The sequence below is a fragment of the Chiloscyllium plagiosum genome, unplaced genomic scaffold (assembly GCF_037043375.1).
Source record: "Chiloscyllium plagiosum isolate Xiang-an unplaced genomic scaffold, Cpla_swu_hap1 HiC_scaffold_31, whole genome shotgun sequence".
Classification (NCBI taxonomy): domain Eukaryota; kingdom Metazoa; phylum Chordata; class Chondrichthyes; order Orectolobiformes; family Hemiscylliidae; genus Chiloscyllium; species Chiloscyllium plagiosum.
Genome location: NW_028270169.1, coordinates 536,475 through 555,755, shown reverse-complemented (window position 1 = coordinate 555,755; position 19,281 = coordinate 536,475). Strand labels below are relative to the sequence as shown.

The following is a 19,281-nucleotide window of genomic DNA, read 5'->3' as shown; positions in this document are numbered from 1 at the left end:
AGAGCAAAGGATGGATTTAATGAGACGAAAGTGGGTGGGGGAAATGTTGCATAGCGTTCTGAGTAAATAAGCAGTGCAGTGGCCATGCAGGCTTAGTAGATTGGCGGGGGGGGGGAGAGAAGGTTTCCGTTGTTGATAGCGAATGAGCAAAAATGTGGCAGAAAATATTGAAACTGGTGGAGAATGATCCTTGCTGTGAGGTGGGTATAGTAGCAGAGATAGAGTGAGCATGAGGTCACAGAAAAGAGATAGATGGTGGTGACACTTGTTCCTAGCAAAGTCAATAAGATTGTTAAACTTTCTCCTACTTGCAAACTGTTCTTTTTTTTAGTTCAGTCATAGGATGTGAGTGACCCTGTATAGGCCAGCATTTATTGCTCATCCCTAATTGCCCAGAGGGCAGTTAAGAATTAACCACATGTTCTGAAGTCACGTGTGGGCCTAACCAGATAAGGACACAATTTCCTTCCCTCAAGGGTATTACTGATCCAGATGAGCTTTTCCAAAAATTGACAATGGTTTTATGCTCATCACTTGACTTTTAATTCCAGATTCTTTGTGTCATACAGTCATAGAATCATACAGCATGAAAACAGACCCTTCGTTCCAACCAGTCAAACTAGTCCCACTTGCCTGCGCTTGGCCCATATTCTTCCAAACCTTTCCTATTCATGAACTGAACCAAATGTCTTTTAAATGTTGTAACTGTATCTGCATTCACCACTTTCTCTGGCAGTTAATGCCATACATGAATCATTCTCTGTATAAAAATGTTGACCATTTTGTGTTAAGCCTCCTGCAAGAAACATTCCATGAAACCCAACAAAAATGACAGCCGATTTCCGGTAAGATTCGGTTCAATTTACAGGGTTACGACGTAAAGATAGGATTGTAGCTATAAGTCAAAATGCTCAGTGAGTCAGCACAGGAACAATGGGCTGAATGACCTTCTTCTCCATCAAAATAATTCTGTGATGGACTTCTAGTTCACAAAAAACTTTCCTTTTAGTGGAAATTGATAGTGCCAGTGTCTTACTTTCTTTCTTTTCAGTAAGGACAGGACCCATTTTTTCATTTTTCTCTATATCCAGAAGTGCTGGACTGAACATAACTGAACGCAAACAAGATGAGTTGTTAACCATGGTCAACAAGTTTCATGATCACCATTACTGAGCATCAGATTCAGAAAACATCATGGAAACCATTCCCTGTCAATTTATACTTGGTTTCAGCTATTCTTCATGGAAGTAATAGAGATTATTAATTGTGTCTGAAAAAAGATTCTCAGTTTCCACTTTTAAGTGACTATTTTCCCTCGTCATATTCAGTGGATCTGAAGCCAGATGGTGGATAATGAAACTAGAATTTTCTTAACAATAGATTTACTTATAGATCACAGCATTACATGCGCTCATCTGTGAACTTCTGCCAACAGCATTTTTTTTCAATTTACTTTTCTTTTTTCTTTACTTCATCACCAAATCACCTGTGATACTTTTTAAACTATAAAACACCACCACCACGAAATTCCTCATATTTTTCAATTGATTAATTTACATCCAAAGTCCATTAATAGTCTCTATTCGTAAGTACTCTAATGACTTAATTAAATAATGCCATTACCTATGTATCTAATAATCTGATTAACATACCATTAATAATTGTGTTTAAGATTGAAGCATAGCTCACTGTGTTAAGATGATATTTTGCAACAAATACATTTTAGTTAACAAAGGGCTGAAGATCGTTCAGCATCTGAGCAGCAAAAGAGGAACATAAATACCGTTTTACAAGTTTGTAGGTGTTCTCGTAGCAAATGAATAAAGGCCATGCAGAATGCTGGAATACAGTTGTAAGAAGGTTGATCGAGGCCAAGGATATACTGATCCCAGATATATAACACAGTTTCCATTGTCAGGTGCCCTGTCGAAACAATAGATTTTCTAAAGTCCTTCATCTTTCTATATTATCCAAATAAAGATCCATTTGTGACGGACATGAATGAGGATAGAATCGAAGGCATAAAGACAAAATTAGGGACTATTTGTAATTGAACATAGCTTGGCACCCAATATGAAAAAATAATTCACTTTTACACAAAAAATTGGTGAAATTGAGCTTACCAAGAAAAGGAGCATGCTGAATACTTGTCAATACTTGAATCCAGTATCACTCCCATAAATGTAAAAAGGATCAGTAGTTTCCCTTACACTGCTCCAGCATACTACAATAGCAGAATGAAGTCTGCTGCATTTTCTTCATGTGCAGCAGCTACTGCTGAAGTTTGAGTGTTATAGATAATTTATTATTAATTATTGCTGAATGATCATGAAATTTCCCTTCTAGAACTGTACTCAATAACTTTGTGCATAGAAATAACTCTTTCCAGGTCCACTCTTTTTTTTTAGATTAGATTATTTACACTGTGGAAACAGGCCCTTCGGCCCAACAAGTCCACACCGACCCGCCGAAGCGCAACCCACCCATTTCCCTACATTTACCCCATTACCTAACACTACGGGCAATTTAGCATGGCCAATTCACCTGACCTGCACATCTTTGGACTGTGGGAGGAAACCGGAGCACCTGGAGGAAACCCACGCAGACACAGGGAGAATGTGCAAACTCCACACAGTCAGTCGCCTGAGTCGGGAATTGAACCCGGGTCTCTGGTGCTGTGAGGCAGCAGTGCTAACCCCTGTGCCACCGTGCCGCCCATTTTCACTACCTTAAACATGTCGCCTTGGTTACTGACCTTCCTGCAAGGAAAAAAAGTTTCTGCTCGTCCACTCCGTACTGCTAGAGGTATTAATAATTTTGAATACCTTAATCTTTCCTTAAATTTCTCTGCTCAAAGAAGAACAATTGCAGCTCCTCTTATCTCTTCATATAACTGAGATCACTCATCTCTAATGTGATGGAATTGTAGTTTCACGGCTTGCTTTTTGAGACAGACCTTAACTAAACAGGGAAACTGAGAAAGAAAACTGAAGCTCCTGGTCTCTAAGGAAACTAAGACTCAAACTGTCATTGGAAACCAAAAATTCTGGAGAGACTGAAAGTAGTTCAGAAATCACATAAAAAAGGGCCCAGAGTAATCAAGCTGAATTATTGACAATGTTCAAAATATTGCAGTCAAGGGAAAAGATGGAGACTATATTCAGAAGATGAGAGTTGGCAAATATAAGTTTCTGTAGATGTTGTTATAATTTAAGGCTAACATGGTGTTAAGTGAATTGAGGAGCTTCTCCAGAAGTGTATCAGTTTTGATGAAGACCATGCCTGTGGAACTTGGATTGGTTGCATGCTGTTGTTGACATGGATCAAGCTAAATCCTAGAGAAATGTTATGGGGAGATACTGGTGTAGTGGTAATAATCCAGAGGAACAGGCTAATATTCTGAGGATAAAATAAAGAACTGGAGATGCTGGAAATCCAAACAAAAACAGCTGCTGGAGAAATGTCTGGCAGCATCTGAAGAGAGAATGAGTCAATCTTTTGGGTGCAGTGACCCTTCATCATAACTTCTGGTTTTTTGATGCGAGGTCACTGGACTTGAAACGTTAACTCTGCTATCTCTTTACAGATGTTGCCAGATCTGTTGAATTTCTCCAACAACTTCTGTTTTTGTTTAATATTCTGGAGACAGGTTCAAATTCCACCATGAAAACTCAAATAGCAATTCAACCAATTCAATTAATAAATCTAGAATTAATGATGACTCACAAAACTATTGTCATAAAACCCCCTTAAGTATCAAGATCTTTGTGAAGAAATAAAGAAATCCCTTCAAAAGTATTTTGGTCCCTGTATGTGCTTGAAAAATAGGCTCAAGTAATTCTTACACTGTCGCCCCACCCTACTGTGTTATATGGCACTAACATGGTAGCAAGTGGCATTAAACTTCAAATAGATGGAGGAACTCAAGCCTGAGCATCTATGAGGTGGAATGAGCCATCAAAAGCAGCAGAGTTGTATCGATCACAAATGCAACATTATGTCCCAGTATACCCACAATCTACCAGTGGTTCAATGAAAAGTGTAGGAATGTATCACTTGAATTGCAGCATGCTACTGTGCAGAGGGACCTGGGTGTCTTGTGTATGAATCACAGAAGGTTGGTCTGCAGGTGCAACAGGTAATTTAAAAAGGCAAATGGAATTTTGTCCTTCATTGCTATGGAAGCTATGTTGCAGCTGTATAGGGTGCTGGTGAGGCCATACCTGGAGTGCTACATGCAGTTTTGGTCTGCTTACTTGAGAAAGGATATAATGGCACTAAAGGGAGTGCAGAGTAGGTTGAGATGCCAGAGGAGAGACTGAGTAGACTGGGATCATATTCATTGGAATTTAGAAGAATGAGGGGGTATCTTATAGAAATGTATAAAATTATGAAGGGAATAGATAAGGTACAAGTAGAGAGGATGTTTCCACTGGCAGGTGAAAGTAGGACAAGAGTGTATAACCTCAAAATTAGGGGCAGCAAATTTAGGATCGAATCAAGAAGGAACTTCTTCACTCAGAGGGTTGTGAATCTATGGAATTCCCTGCCTGGTGAAGTAGTCAAGGGTTCCTCATTAAATGCTTTTAAAGCTAAGATAGATCATTTTTTGAACAGTAAAGGAATTAATGGTTATAGCGAGAGGGCAGGTAAGTGGGGTGAGGCCATGAAAAGGTTAGCCGTGATTCTATTGAATGGTGGAGCGGGCTCAAAGGGCCAGATGGCTTACTCCTGCTCCTGGTTCTTATGTTCTTATGTATGCCAGGAACAGGACTAATGTACCAAAACATTGAAGTGTCAACCTGATGAAGTCACAACATCGGACAACTTGCCAGCCAAACAGTGGGAGCAGAAAGTGATAAAGAGAGCTAAGCCATCCATACTAATGGATCATTTATAAATTCTGCAGTCCTGCTGCATCCAGTAACAAATACTGGAGTACAATTAAACAATAACAGGTGGTGGAAACTCCACAAATAATGGAGGCGCCCACCATATTAACACAAAAGGCAAATCTAAAGTATTTGGCTGGTGTATCCTGCTCTGTCTCTGAGTTCCCAATATCATGTCAGTTCAAAGTTTGTGCGAAGATTTGTAGCTCGGGTGCTCGTTGTTGTGGTTCTGTTCGCTGAGCTAGAAGTTTTTGTTGCAAACGTTTCGTCCCCTGGTTAGGCGACATCATCAGTGCTTGGGAGCCTCCTGCGAAGCGCTTCTTTGATGTTTCCTCTGGTGTTTATAGTGGTCTGTCCCTGCCGCTTCCGGTTGTCAGTTTCAGCTGTCCGCTGTAGTGGCCGGTATATTGGGTCCAGGTCGATCCGCATACATGAACATCAACTAGCCACGAAACGACACTACCAGCTATCCTTAGTAGCCACACACGCAGACAACAAGCAACATGAATTCGACTGGGACAACACTACTATCATAGGGCAAGCCAGACAGAGAACAGCCAGGGAATTCCTAGAGGCATGGCATTCATCCACAAACTCCATCAACAAACTCCATCAACAAACAAATCTGAATGCCCCCTTCAGCTCTGGGATCCAAACTCCCTTTACCTGCTCTGGACACAATTTCCCCTCAGCTTCTCCAAACTTCATTCCCTTCACTCCCGCGGCCTGGACTCTCTTCACTGGACCTGAAACCCTCCTTGCCCCATTCAGGATCCAACTCGATTCACCTGGATTTGGTGATACGTAATGAGGCTGACTTGATTAGGGAGCATAATGTGAAAGAAGCCCTGGGGGCAGTAGCCAATGAATGATAGAATTCACACTGCCATCTGAGAGGGAGAAGCTGGAATCAGATGCCTTGGTATTACAATTAAATAAAGGTACTATAAAGACATGAGGGATGAGCTGGCCAGAGTTGATCGGAAGGGGAGCCTAGCAGGGAAGCTGGTGGAGCAGCAATGGCAAGAATTGCTGGGGTAATTCAGGAGGCACAGCAGAAATTCATCCCAAGGAAGAAGCATACTAAGGGGAGTATGAGGTCACCATGTTAACAAGTGATATTAGGGACAGCATAAAAGCAAAGGAAAAGCAAACATGGTGGTGAAGATTAGTGGGAAGCCAGAGGATTGGTAAGCCTTTAAAAACCAGCAGAGGATATCTAAAAAAGCAATAAGGTAGTCAAAATGAAATATAAGGGTAAGCTAGCGAGTATATAAGGGAAGATTGCAAAAGTTTATTTTAGATATCTAGAAGTTAAGAGAAAGGCAAGTGTGGACATTGGACTGCTGGAAAATGAGGCTGGAGATGCAGTAATGGGGAACAAAGAAATGATGGAGGAATTGACTAGGTTCTTTGTATCAGTCATCATGATGGAACAGTAGCATACCAAGAGAGTCGGGGGTGGAGGTGAGTGTAGTGACCATCAATAAGGAGAAGATGCTGGAAAAGCAAAAATGTCTGAATGTGGATAAATCACCCAGATAGGATGGACTGGACCCCAGGGTTCTGAAGGAAATAGTTATGACTGTGAGGGCACTGATGGTGACCTTTTAAGAATCACTGGAGTCAGAATTCTGGAAATTAGCTAATGTGACACTCCTGTTTAAGAAGAGTGGGAGGCAGAAGATGAGAAATCATCTGCCAGTTAGCCTAACCTTGGTTGTTGGTCAGATTTTAGAGTCTGTTACTGAGGATAAGATTGTGGAGTATTTGCAAGTGAATGGCAAAATAGGGCTAAGTCAGCACAGCATAACCAAAAGGAGGTGATGTCTGAAAAATCTGTTTTCGAATTCTTTGAGGAGATAATGAGCAAGTTACACAAATGAGAACCAATGGATGTGATCTGTTTGGATTTCTAGAGGCCTTTGACAAGGCCTCAACAAAAGATAAGAGCCCATGGTATTAGGGACAAGATACTGGCATGGATAGAGGATTGACTGATTGGCAGAGACAGAGAATGGGGTATTGGGTCTTTTTCAGGATGGCAGCTAGTGACTGTAAGTTATCTAATCTAATCTAAGACTGTACTGAACAGTGTTGGGATCACGACTGTTTACCATTTCCCTTATACATTAACGGTCTGGATGAAGGAATTGAGCGCATTGTTGCTCGGTTTGAAGGTGACACAAAGTCAGGTGGAGTTTCACATAGCATGGAGGAAGCAGGGAAGCTGCAGGCTAGGAAGGTGGACAGGCTAGGAAGGTGGACAAAGAAATCACAGATAGAATATGATGTGGGAAAATGTTAGGTTGTGCACAAGTTATGTGCGAAGAATAGAGGTGTATATTATTTCCGAACAGTTTCGAAAATCTGAAGCGTGAAGGTACTTAGATCGGCGAGGCAGCTCAGTGGTTAGCACAATGTCAGGGACCTGGGTTTGATTCCAACCTTGGGCAACTGTCTATGTGGAGTTTGCATGTTCTCCCCATCTCTGCGTGTGTTTCCTCCAGGTGCTCTGGTTTCCTCCCACAATTCAAAGATATGCAGGTTAGGTGAATTGGCCATGCTAAATTGCCCATAGTGTTCAGGGATGTTTTAGATTAGATTACATTACAGTGTGGAAACAGGCCCTTCGGCCCAACAAGTCCACACTGACCTACCGAAGCGCAACCCACTCAGAAGCATGTGTAGGATGTGTAGGATAGATTCTTTAGTCAGGGGTAAATTTAGGGTAAGGGAATGGGTTTGGGTTGGTTGCTCTTTGGAAGATCGGTGTAAACTTGTTGGGCTGAAGAGCCTGTTTCTACACTGTAGGGAATCTATTCCTAGAAATCCGAGTTCAGAATTCTCTTCAGATTAAAATGCAGGTTCAATTGGCAGTTAGGAAGGAAAATGCAATATTAGCATTCATTTCAGGGGGCTGAGTACAACAGCATTTATATGCTGAGGTTATATAAGGTTCTGGTCAGACCGCATTTGGAATATTACGAACAGTTTTGAGCTCCATATCTAAGGAAGGATGTACTGGTCTTGGAGTAGTCCAGAGGAGGTTCAAAAGAGTGATCGTGGGAATCTTGTCATATGAGGAGCAGTTGCAGGCTCTGGATATGCGTCCATGCCTATGTCTTCGAAGGTGAATCCCACCAACCCTCTGAAGACCTCTTCTCCTTCAAACCCCATCCTCTTGGATACCCCGTCCTGGCCTCCTACACTCCCTTGACCTCTTCATCTTCATCTGCTGGTGTGACATCAACCACCTGAATCTCTTCACCCCTTTCACCTACTCCATCCTTTCCCCATTCGAATGCATGGCCCTCTGCTCCCTCCACTCCAACCCCAACCACACCATCAAATCAGCTGACAAGGGAGGCACTGTGTCAGTTTAGCGCACCAACCTCTACCTGGCCGAAGCCACAAGCAAACTGACTGACACATCCTTGTACTGTTCCCTTGATCACGACCCAACCTCTCATCACCAAACCGTTATCTCCAAGGCCATCCACAATCCCATCTACAACCTCCAACCTCAGTTCCCAAACCCCACACCGTCCATTTCTATCTTCTGTCTAAAATTCATAAATCTGACTGCCTGGTCAACTGATCACCTCTGCCTGCTCCTGCTCCACTGACCTAATCTCCTTTTATCACGACCCCATCTTGTCCTGTTTGATCCAGGAACTCTTCACCTACATTTGGGATTCTGGATCAGTGGTGCTGGAAGAGCACAGCAATTCAGGCAGCATCCGAAAAGCTTCGAAATCGACGTTTCGGATGATTCCTGATGAAGGGCTTTTGCCCGAAACGTCGATTTCAAAGCTTTTCGGATGCTGCCTGAATTGCTGTGCTCTTCCAGCACCACTGATCCAGAATCTGGTTTCCAGCATCTGCAGTCATTGTTTTTACCTACATTTGGGACACCACCCACACCATCTACCTTCTCTACGACTTTCAGTTCCCTGGCCCCAACACTTCATTTTCACCATGGACATCCAATCTCTCTACCCCTGTATCCCACATGAGGAGGGCCTCAAGGCCCTCCATCTCTTCCTGTCCCGCAGACCCAACCAGTCCTGCTCCACTGACACTCTCATCCACGTGGCAGAACTGGTCCTCACCCTTAACAACTTTTCCTTTCAATCCTCCTACAAACCAGAGGGATGGCCATAGGTACCCACGTGGATCCGTGCTTTGCCTGCCTCTTTGTTGGGTACATGGAACAGTTCCTCTTCCACAGCTACACCAGAACCAGCTCCCACATTTTCCTCCGCTACATCGATGACTGTATCAGCGCTGCCTCATGCTCCCACGAGGAGCTCAGAAAATTCATCCACTTTATCTGCACATTCTACCCTGACTACCAGCTGGACCATCTCTGACACCTCCCTACCCTTACTGGAGTTCTCGGTCTCCATCTCCATCAACTAATTCAGCACTGACATCTATTATAAACCCATCGACTCCCAGAGCTACCTCAATTACACCTCCTCCCACACCTCTCCTGTAAAAACACAATCCCATACTCCCTATTCCTTCATCTCCGCTGTATCTGCCTCCAGGGCGAGCAATTCCATTCCAGGACATCATGGGGGAGGGGAAGTTACGGTCCTTGAAGTGGAGGACATCCCAGATGTCCTACTTCAAGGAACTTAATTTCTGCTCCCGCATGATCAACAATGCCAACTGCAGCTCCTTCATTTCCTGCACCTTTGCCCTCAAACAAAACCCCCTTAACCACAACAACGGTAGAGTCCCCTCGGTCCTCACATTCCACCCCACAACTCTTCAAGTTCAACGCATCATTCTCTGCCATTTCTGCCACCTACAGTCTGACCCACCAACAAAATAATATTTCCCTCCCCACCCCATCCGCTTTTCGCAGAGACCATTCCCTCCATGATTCCTCATTATATCCACAATCCCCACCAACCCCTCCTCCACACCCAGAATTGTCCCCTACAGCCACAAGAGGTGGCCCAAAAACCTGCCCTCACACCTTCCCCCTTCAGCTTCTGTCCAAAGCCTCATTCCATGTCTGGCAAAGATTCACGTGCATTTCTTCTAACCTGATTTATTGCATTCATTGCTCCTGATATGGTCTCCTCTGCAACGGAGAGACCGAGTGCAAATTCAGGAACCGGTTCAGGGAACATTTATGGTCCATACGTTCCAACAATCCCACCTTCTGGTAGCTATCCATTTCAACTCCCCCTCCCACTCCCCAGGGACATGTTCCTCCTGGGCCTCCTCCACCGTCAACATAAGCCCGCATACAAACTGGAGGAAGAACGCCTCATCTTCCACCTCGGGAGCTTAAAACCATATAACCTTAACATAGAATTCACCTGTTTCCAAATCTCCCCATCCCCCCCACCTCATCCTAGGACCAGCCCTCCCTCTCTGCCCCACCCCCTTAGCCTGACCCTACATGTCCATCTTCCTTCCCACCTATCTGTTTGAAACTTGCCACTGACCAAAAACAGCCACCTTTTACCTGCATCCACATATCGCCATCCCACTAACATTCCCCCAGTCCCAGTCAGCTCCATCTATTTATTTTGCAGCCCCCTTTTCTTTCCCCAATTCTGATGAAAGGTTCTAACCTGAAACATCGACTCACCCCTCCTCATCCTTCTCCTCCTCCTCTGATACTGCTTGACCTACCGTGCTTTTTTAACTCCACTCTTTATCGACTCCTACCAGACAGCAAGTGAGCAGAGCCAAGTGGCCTGTCTTTCTCCTTTCTGATTTTGAGGCTAATTTTAGAGGTCCCCTGATAGTGTCATAGCGGTCTACAGCCTTTTGGCCCAACTTTCCCATGCCGTCAGTTTTCACAATTAAAGGAGTCCCATTTACTTGCATCTGGTCCATAGCCCTCTAAACCTATCCCATCCATGTACCTATCTCAATGCTTTTTTTAAATGACAAAATTGTGCTCACTTCAATCACAGCCTGTTTCAGACACTCACCACCTGGATGCTGCCTGACCTGCTGTGCTGTTCCAGCAATAAAGTTTCAGCTTTGATCTCCAGCGTCTGCAGACCTCACTTTCTCCTCAGACACTCACCACCCTCAGTGTGAAAAAATTGCCCTTCAGGACCCTTTCTGTATCTCCCCTCTCACCTTATACCTATGCCCTCGAATTTTAGACTCCTCTACCATGGGGAAAAGCTGTTGACTATCTACCTTATCAATGCCTCTCGTGATTCTATAGACCTCTACAAGGTCAACCTTCAGTCTCCTATGCTCCAGGGGAAGAAGTCCCAGCCTATCCAATGTCTCTTTATAAGTTAAACCTTCTAGCCCAGGTAGCATCCTAGTAAATCTTTTCTTCATTCTTTCTAGTTAATAATGTACTTTCTACAGTAGGGCTACCAAAATTGCACTCCAAATGTGGCCTTACACCTGTAACAAGACATCTCAACTCCTATACGCAATACTCTGGCTGATGAAAGCCTTAACCATCCCGTTTCCCTATGAGCTATGAATCTGTAGACCACATCTCTTTTTTCTATAACACTCTTTTGGGTTCTACCACTGAAGGTGTAAGTCCTGTCCTGTGTAATGCACCAAAATGGAACACCCTGCTGACATCTAAATTAAATTCCATCTGCCATTCCTCAGCCCATTTCTCATCTGAGTGATTTTTAAAAAATTCATTGACAGGATATGGGCATTGCTGGCTGAGCCAGTGTTCATTATCTGTCCCTAATTACATACAGAACAATTGAGAGACATGGAATCACATGTTAACTGGAACAGGTAAGGACGTCAGTTTCCTTCCCTAAGGAGCATTAATGAACCAGATGGATTTTTCTGGACAATTGTTTCATGGCCATCAATAGGCTTTTATTGAATTCATATTCCACCATCTGTCATGGTGGGATTTGAACCAAGGGCCCCAGGACATTACCTGGGTCTCTGAATTAATAGGAGTTTGTGAAGACTGCAGGTGAATTAATAGTCTAGTGATAATATCCTGTACAACGAATGTGACTAACTAATTCAGCACAAATCAAACATCTTTCTTCTTTGTGGGGCTCAGTGAATAAATTAATTGTGAAAACAACATTGGATTTCTGCACCAGAAAGCTCATCACTAGGGCCAACAGCAGGGTGAAGCGAGGTGGTGGCCAAATCCACTTTGGCAAGTGACAGGATGTAAGGCCACATTTTGCCAGCAGCAGCAAATTAGGAAGGTCATTTTCTAAAATAAAAATTGTGTGATATGGGTGTTTTCCCCGGAAAATATGGTGGTCAGTTGCCTTTTTGAACCACTTTAATCTTTGGGTTGTGGGGATACACACTTGTTAGGAAATGAGTTCCGGCTTTTGGCTCAGCAATGGTGATATATTTCTGAGGAGAAAGTGAGGTCTGCAGATGCTGGAGATCAGAGCTGGAAATGTGTTGCTGGAAAAGCGCAGCAGGTCAGGCAGCATCCAGGGAACAGGAGAATCGACGTTTCGGGCATAAGCCCTTCTTTCCTGAAGAAGGGCTTATGCCCGAAACGTCGATCCTCCTGTTCCCTGGATGCTGCCTGACCTGATATATTTCTGAGTCAAGATGGTGTATGGTTTAGAGGGACACTTGCAACTCGTGGCGTTGAGCATTCTCTCTAATTTTCTTTCTGCCTGTGTGGGCCTTCGAGACCTGTGTGCAGCAGCAACTTCTGGAGTGGGAAGTCAATGTTCATTGGTATTGGAGGGACTGAACATTGAAATTGGTAGATGTGGTGACAATCAAGTAGTCTACTTTGTCTTCAATTGAGTCGAACCTTTAAAAAAAAATTCATTCAAGGCTCGCCTAGCATTTAGTGCCCCTCCCTATTTGCACAGAGAACAGTTAAGAATGCACCATATTGCTGTGTGTCTGGAGTCACATTTAGCCCGACTAGTTGCCTTCCCAAAAGAACATTGGTTAACCAGATGGGCTTTTCCTGACTATTGACAACAGTTGTACAGTCATCATTATACTTTTAATTCTAGACATTTTTTATTGCATTCAGTTTCCACTGTCTGCCATGGCAGAATTTGAAGCCTAGTTGCCACAACATGACCTGGGTCTCTGCATTAATAGTTTAGCAATGAAACAGTCATCAGTTGAGTATTTTTGGATTCGCACTCAACCAGGTAAGTGGAAAGTATCCATCATATTCTTTATTTTTCTTTGCAGATGGTGGGCTGGTTTTGGAGACAGAAGGTGAGTTGCATATTGTCGAATTCTTAGCTTCTGACCTCCTCTTGGAGCCACAATACTTATATGGCTAGTCATATTTTATCTCAATTTTATAACCACTATGATGTTGATAGTATGCATTTCAGTGGTATTAAGTGTTGAACATCAAGAGTTGATGGTTAGATTCTCTGTTGTATAGACATCCTTTCCCTGGCACTTTTGTGGCATGAATGTAGTAGCTGTTAGCTGAGTCAGTGGGTTGGCAGTTCAGCAGTGCCACTGATAGCGATGGCCTTTGCTGAATGCACATGGTGGCTATGCACCATCAAAGTCAGATAAACAGGACCTGGGCAAGGGTAGAGGGTAGGAAGACTTACTGAGGACAGAGAGCATTGTTGCATGGGAGCAGTCAGTGATTAAGATGGTGCCATATATAGGTCAAGAAGTGCATCTTAGATTGGCTGCGGAGCATTCTGAAGGGGGAGGGTGAATAGCCAGTTGTCATGGTGCATATAGGCACCAATAATATGGGTAAAAAATGGAATTTAGAGAATTAGGAACCAAGTTAAAAAAATAGAACCTCAGAGGTAGTAATCTCAGGATTGCTACCAGTGCCAAGTGCTAGTCAGAGTAGAAATGAAAGAATAGGCAGGATGAACGTGTGGCTTGAAAGATGGTGCAGGAGGAAGGGTTTCAAATTTTTGTGACATTGGGACCGGTTCTGGGGAAGGTGGGACTATTACAAATTGGACAGTCTACACCTGGGCTGGACTGGAACAAATGTCCTCGGGGGTACCTTTGCTAATGCTGTTGGGGAGGGTTGAAACTAATGTGGCAGGGGGATGGGAACCAAATAAGGAGATTAGTGGACAGTGAGGAGGTAGTAACTAAAGCCTATAAGGAACTATATCATGAAGTCAGCGTGACTAAGGGGAAGAATAGGCAGGAAGCAGATGATGAACACAAAGGGACAGGTGGTCTCAGGTGCATTTGTTTTAATGTGAGAGCATAGTAGGTAAGGCAGATGAACTTAGGGCTTCAATTAGTACCTGAGAGTATGACGTTATTGCTATTACTGAGACTTGGTTGAGGGAAGGGCATAATTGGCAACCAAATATCCCAGGATATAGATGCTTCATGTGGAAGAGAGGGGGAAGTAAAAGGGGTGGAGGAGTTGCACTACTGTCAGAGAGGACATCACAGCTGTGCTAAATAAGGGCACTATGGAGGACTCGAGCAGTGAGGCAATATGGGCAGAGCTTAGAAATAGGAAGGGTGCAATAACAATGTTAGGGCTGTACTACAGGCCTCCCAATAGCGAGCATGAGATAGAGGTACAAATATGTAAACAGATTATGGAAGGATGCAGGGTGGATGGTGATAGGAGATTTTAATTTTCCCAACATTGACTGCGATTCAGTTAGTGCTAGAGGTCTAGATGGAGCAGAATTTGTAATGACCATCCAGGAGGATTTTATAGAGCAGTATGTAAATAGTCCAACTCGGGAAGGGCCATACTGGAACTGATGTTGGGGAATGAGCCTGGCCTGGTGACTTAAGTTTGAGTAGGGGATTACTTTGGGAATAGTGATCACAATTCCGTAAGGTTTAGGTGACTGAAAACAGACGAAGCTTTGGAAGAAAATTTGGAAAGTAGGACAATCTGAAATGAGGAATTAAGAGGACTAAAAGGGGTCGTGAAATATTTTTAGCAAATATGGTTAAGTAAAATCCCAAAGCTTTCCCTGCGTATATAAGGAGCAAGAGGGTAACAAGAGAATGGGTTAGCCCTCCCAAGGACAAAGGAGGCAAGATATGCATGAAGTCAGAGAAAATGGGTGAGATTCTTAATGAGTACTTTGCATCGGTATTCACCGAGGAGAGGGACATGATGGAAGTTGAGGTTAGGCAGAGATGCTTGATTACTCTAGGTCAAGTCGGCATCAGGAGGGAGGATGTGTTGGGTATTCTAAAAGGCATTAAGGTGGTCAAGTCCCTAGGGCCGGATGGGATCTATCCCAGGTTGTTGGGGCTTTATCAGATATTTTTACAGCATCCTTGAACACAGGTGAGATCCTGGAGGACTGGAGAATTGCTGATGTTGTCCCTTTGAGAACGGTAGCAGGGGTAATCCAGGTAATTATAGACTGGTGAGCCTGATGTCATTGGTAGGGAAGCTGCTGGAGAAGATACTGAGGGACAGAATTTTTTCCCATTTGGAAGAAAATGTGTTTACCAGTGATAGGCAACATGGTTTTGTGCAGGGAAAGTCATGTCTTACCAACTTAATAGAAATCCTTGCGAAAGTGACAAAGTTGATTGTTGAGGGAAGGGCTGTTCATGTCATACACATGGACTTCAGTAAGGCATTTGATGAGGTTCCCCATGATAGGCTGATGGAGAAAGTAAAGTTGCATGGAGTCCAGGGTGTACTAGCTAGATGGATCGAGAACTGGCTAGGCAACAGGAGACAGACAGTACGAGTAGAAAGAAATTTCTCAAAATGGAGAACTGTGACCAGTGATTTTGCACAGGGATCCAACAGGGACCACTGTTGTTTGTGATATTCATAAATGATCTGGAGGAAGGTATAGGTGGTCTGATTAGCAAGTGTGCAGGTGACACTAAGATTGGTGGAGTAGCAGATAGTGAAGGGGACTGTCAAAGAATGCAGCAGAATATAGATAGATTAGAGAGTTGGGTGGATAAATGGCAGATGGAGTTCAATCCATGCAAATGCGAGGTGATGCATTTTGGAATATCCAGTTCAAAAGTGAACTATGCAGTAAATGGAAAAGCCCTGGGGAAAATTGATGTATAGAGAGAGATCTCAGGTCCATTATACGAAGGTGGCAATGCAGGTCAATAGTGATCAAGAAGGCATACGGCATGCTTTCCTTCATCGGATGGGGTATTGTGTAGAAGAGTTGGTAGGTCATGTTACAGTTGAATTGGACTTTGGATCGGCCACATTTGGAATACTGTATACAGTTCTGGTTGTGACATTACCAAAAGGATGTGGATGCTTTGGAGAGGGTGCAGAGGAGGTTCACCAGGATGTTGCGTGGTATGGAGGGCACTAGCTATGAAGAGAGGTTGAGTAGATTAGGATTATTTTCATTAGAAAGATGGAGGTTGAGGGGGGACCTGATTGAGGTCTACAAAATCATGAGAGGTAATGATATGATGTATAGCAAGAAGCTTTTTCCCAGAGTGGGGGACTCAATTACTAGGGGTCATGAGTTCAAGGTGAGAGGGGAAAGGTTTAAGGGAGATATGTGTGGAAAGTTCTTTACGTAGCGGGTTGTGGGTACCTGGAACGTGTTGCCAGTGGTGGTGGTAGAGGCGGGCATGATAGTGTCATTTAAGATGTATCTAGACAGATACATGAATGGGCAGGCAGCAGAGGGATACAGATCCTTAGAAAATAGGCGACAGGTTTAGATAGAGGATCTTGAGCAGTGTAGGCTTGGAGGGCTGAAGGGCCTATTTGTGTGCTGTAATTTTCTTTGTTCTTTGTACATTAAAAACAAAGAGGCACCCCATTCCAGAGACTGCTCAGATTACATAGCAGAAGGTTCCTCAGCTGCTGGGAAGGTGCCAGTGGAATTGGGAGGAGGCCCTTAATTAACATTTTAAGTGGCTCAATTGGATTCTGCCTGGGCATCTAATCTGACATCTTTCCCAGCCTCAACAAAATAGAAGACACTAATGCTTTCCTGTGCCATTTTTCCAGCCTTCTCATTGCTCAATCCGGGCTAGAAAGGTCTGGTAAAATCCAACCTAGGAACAGCGTCATTTGGATCAGTATATTCTCATTTCAAGCAGGAGTCAATATACTGATATAGGCTAACATAGATATTCTGCCAATACATTTAAATTATGAATATGATCAACAATGTAGTAATAACCAGGTAATCTGTTTTTTTGTATTGTTGATCAATGATAGACATTGACCAAGACTACAGGGATATATCAAACAAGAATTGTGGAGAACCAAGCAAGTCTGGCAGCATCTGTAGAGAGAAATACAAAGTTAACATTTCGAATCTAGCGACCCTTTGCTATAACTGAAAATAGCTGGATAAGGATGAAATTTATATTGATGATGGGGAGTGAATAATGTACACGGTGATAATGCTGAGGCAGAGAGAGAGAGAGAGAAAAAAGTATAGGAAAACAAAGAGATTACTGAAGTTAGGAATTTGGGAACATAGGAATAGGAGTAGGCCATTGAGCCCCTCAAACCTGTTCAACCATTCAGTGAGATAATGGCTGATGAGTGGATGAATGCCACATACCTGCATTTAGCTCATATCCCTTAATATCTTTGCTTAACAAAAAAAATTATCTATCTCAGATTTAAAACTGATTCAACATCCACTGCTGTTTGTGGAAGAGATTTCCAAACATCTACCATCCTTTGTTTACAGACGTGCTTCCTAACATCTCTCCTGAAAGGTTTGGCCCTTATTCTCAGATGATGCCCCTTAGTTCTTGAATCCATAACCAGTGGAAATAGTTTATTTTTATATACTGTGTATTTTCCTGTTAATATCTTGAAGAGTTGAGTTTTGTTTGTTTTTTTTCTTTTTTTTCGGTTTTTTTTTGTTTTTTTTTGTTAAATTTTGGCTATTGTATATTTGAGCTAATTGTATATCAATGTTTATATCTGAGAGTTTTGTTTATTTTTGTAAACTTGTAAAAATGTTAAATTTCTAATAAAAATATCTATTAAAAAAAATATCTTGAAGAGTTTGATCAGATCACCTCTTGACCTTCTAAATCCTAGAGAAAACAGGCCTAATTTATGTAGTCTCGCTGAATAACTTAACCTCTTAAGTCCATGTTTCATTCTTCATAACCTGTGTTGTACTCCTTCCAGGGCCAATATATCTTTCCTAAGGTGTAGTGCCCAGATCTGTTGGCAGCACTCTAAGCAGGGTCTAACGGGGGGGCTTTACAGAGTAAATGCTGAGAGTCTGTCTCCCTTCATGTGAGAGTCTATGACCAGGATGCCTAATTTCAGAATAAAAAGGCCCCAATGTAAGAGAGATGAGGAGGAACATCTTCTCACAGAAGGTTATGAGTCTTTGGAACTCCTTGCCACAGACAGCTGTGTTGGCTGAGTCTTTCTGCATTTTTAAGGCTGAGATTGATAGATTTTTGATATCAGGAGGGGAATGAAGGGTTATGGGAAAGTAAAGATGTGGAATGTTGGATCAGCCATGATCCTATTGAATGGTGAAGCATGCTCGAGGGTCAAACGGTCTACTCCTGTTATTATGATTTTACTCAGGTTTTGTCTAACTGCAGCATAACCTCTGCATCCTTGCTCTCCAGTCCTCTAAAGGTCAGCCTTCTGTTAGCTTTCTTGTTCATTTTCTGTACCTGTTTGTGACATTTTAATGACCTGTGTACCTGGAACTCTAAGACTCTTTGGACATCCACTGAATTTAGCTTTGTATCATCTAGAAAGTAAAAGATATACTCTTTTACACTCCAACATGGAAATCCTCACACTTGCATACACTGAATTCCATATGCCATAGTTTTGCCTATTCAAATAGTCTATCAATATTCCTTTCGTAATTTTGTGCCATCATTTACACTGCCTACAATTTCACCTAACTTTGTGCCATCTGCAAATTGTATATTTTCTATGCCATTATTTAAGTCATTAATAAATAATGTGAATAATTCAGATCCTAAGAGAAGGACATGACTGGTCACCACCAGTCTATTTGAGTACGTTCCCAATATCCCTACTTTCTGTTGCCTGCCACCTAACCAATTTCCCAGCTAGTTCAGTAACTTGCCCTCAATCCTGTGGGATTCTACCTCAGTTGAGTGGTCTCTTATGTGGGATTTTATCAAATGCTTTCTGGAAGCCCAAATAAACAACATACATAGACATTCCTCTATCTACTACCTTAGTCACTGCTTCTAAAAATTCAGTGAGGTTTGTCAGGCATAACTTAGTTGTGATGAATCCATGCAGGCTCTCCCTGATTAACTGAAAAATTTTAAGGTGTTCAATTGTCTCATTCTTGATTATGGACACCAACAATTTCCCCATCACACGTTAGGCTAGCTGGTCTGTAATTCCCTGGCTTTTCTCTTTTGCCCTTCTAAAAAGCGGAGTGACATGTGTAATCTTCCGATCCAGAGGGACGACTCCTGTATTGAGGGAAGATTACAGTTAGGGCATCTACAA

At 42.8% G+C, this 19,281-nt stretch overlaps 1 protein-coding gene across 7 annotated transcripts in view; it reads right to left on the bottom strand.

The window, feature by feature from the left end:
* The window catches only part of LOC122561890 (uncharacterized), a 258,498-nt gene that overhangs the window by 143,912 nt on the left and 95,305 nt on the right, over positions 1-19,281 (bottom strand). For 6 of the 7 annotated variants that reach the window (XM_043714223.2, XM_087977089.1, XM_087977090.1 and 3 more), the window contains exon 9: positions 1,784-1,923. The exons of the other annotated variant lie outside the window; for it this stretch is intronic. In XM_043714223.2, coding sequence (XP_043570158.2) covers positions 1,784-1,923 — 140 coding nt within the window. The remainder of the gene's footprint in view (positions 1-1,783; positions 1,924-19,281) is intronic. 7 annotated transcript variants of the gene reach the window in all.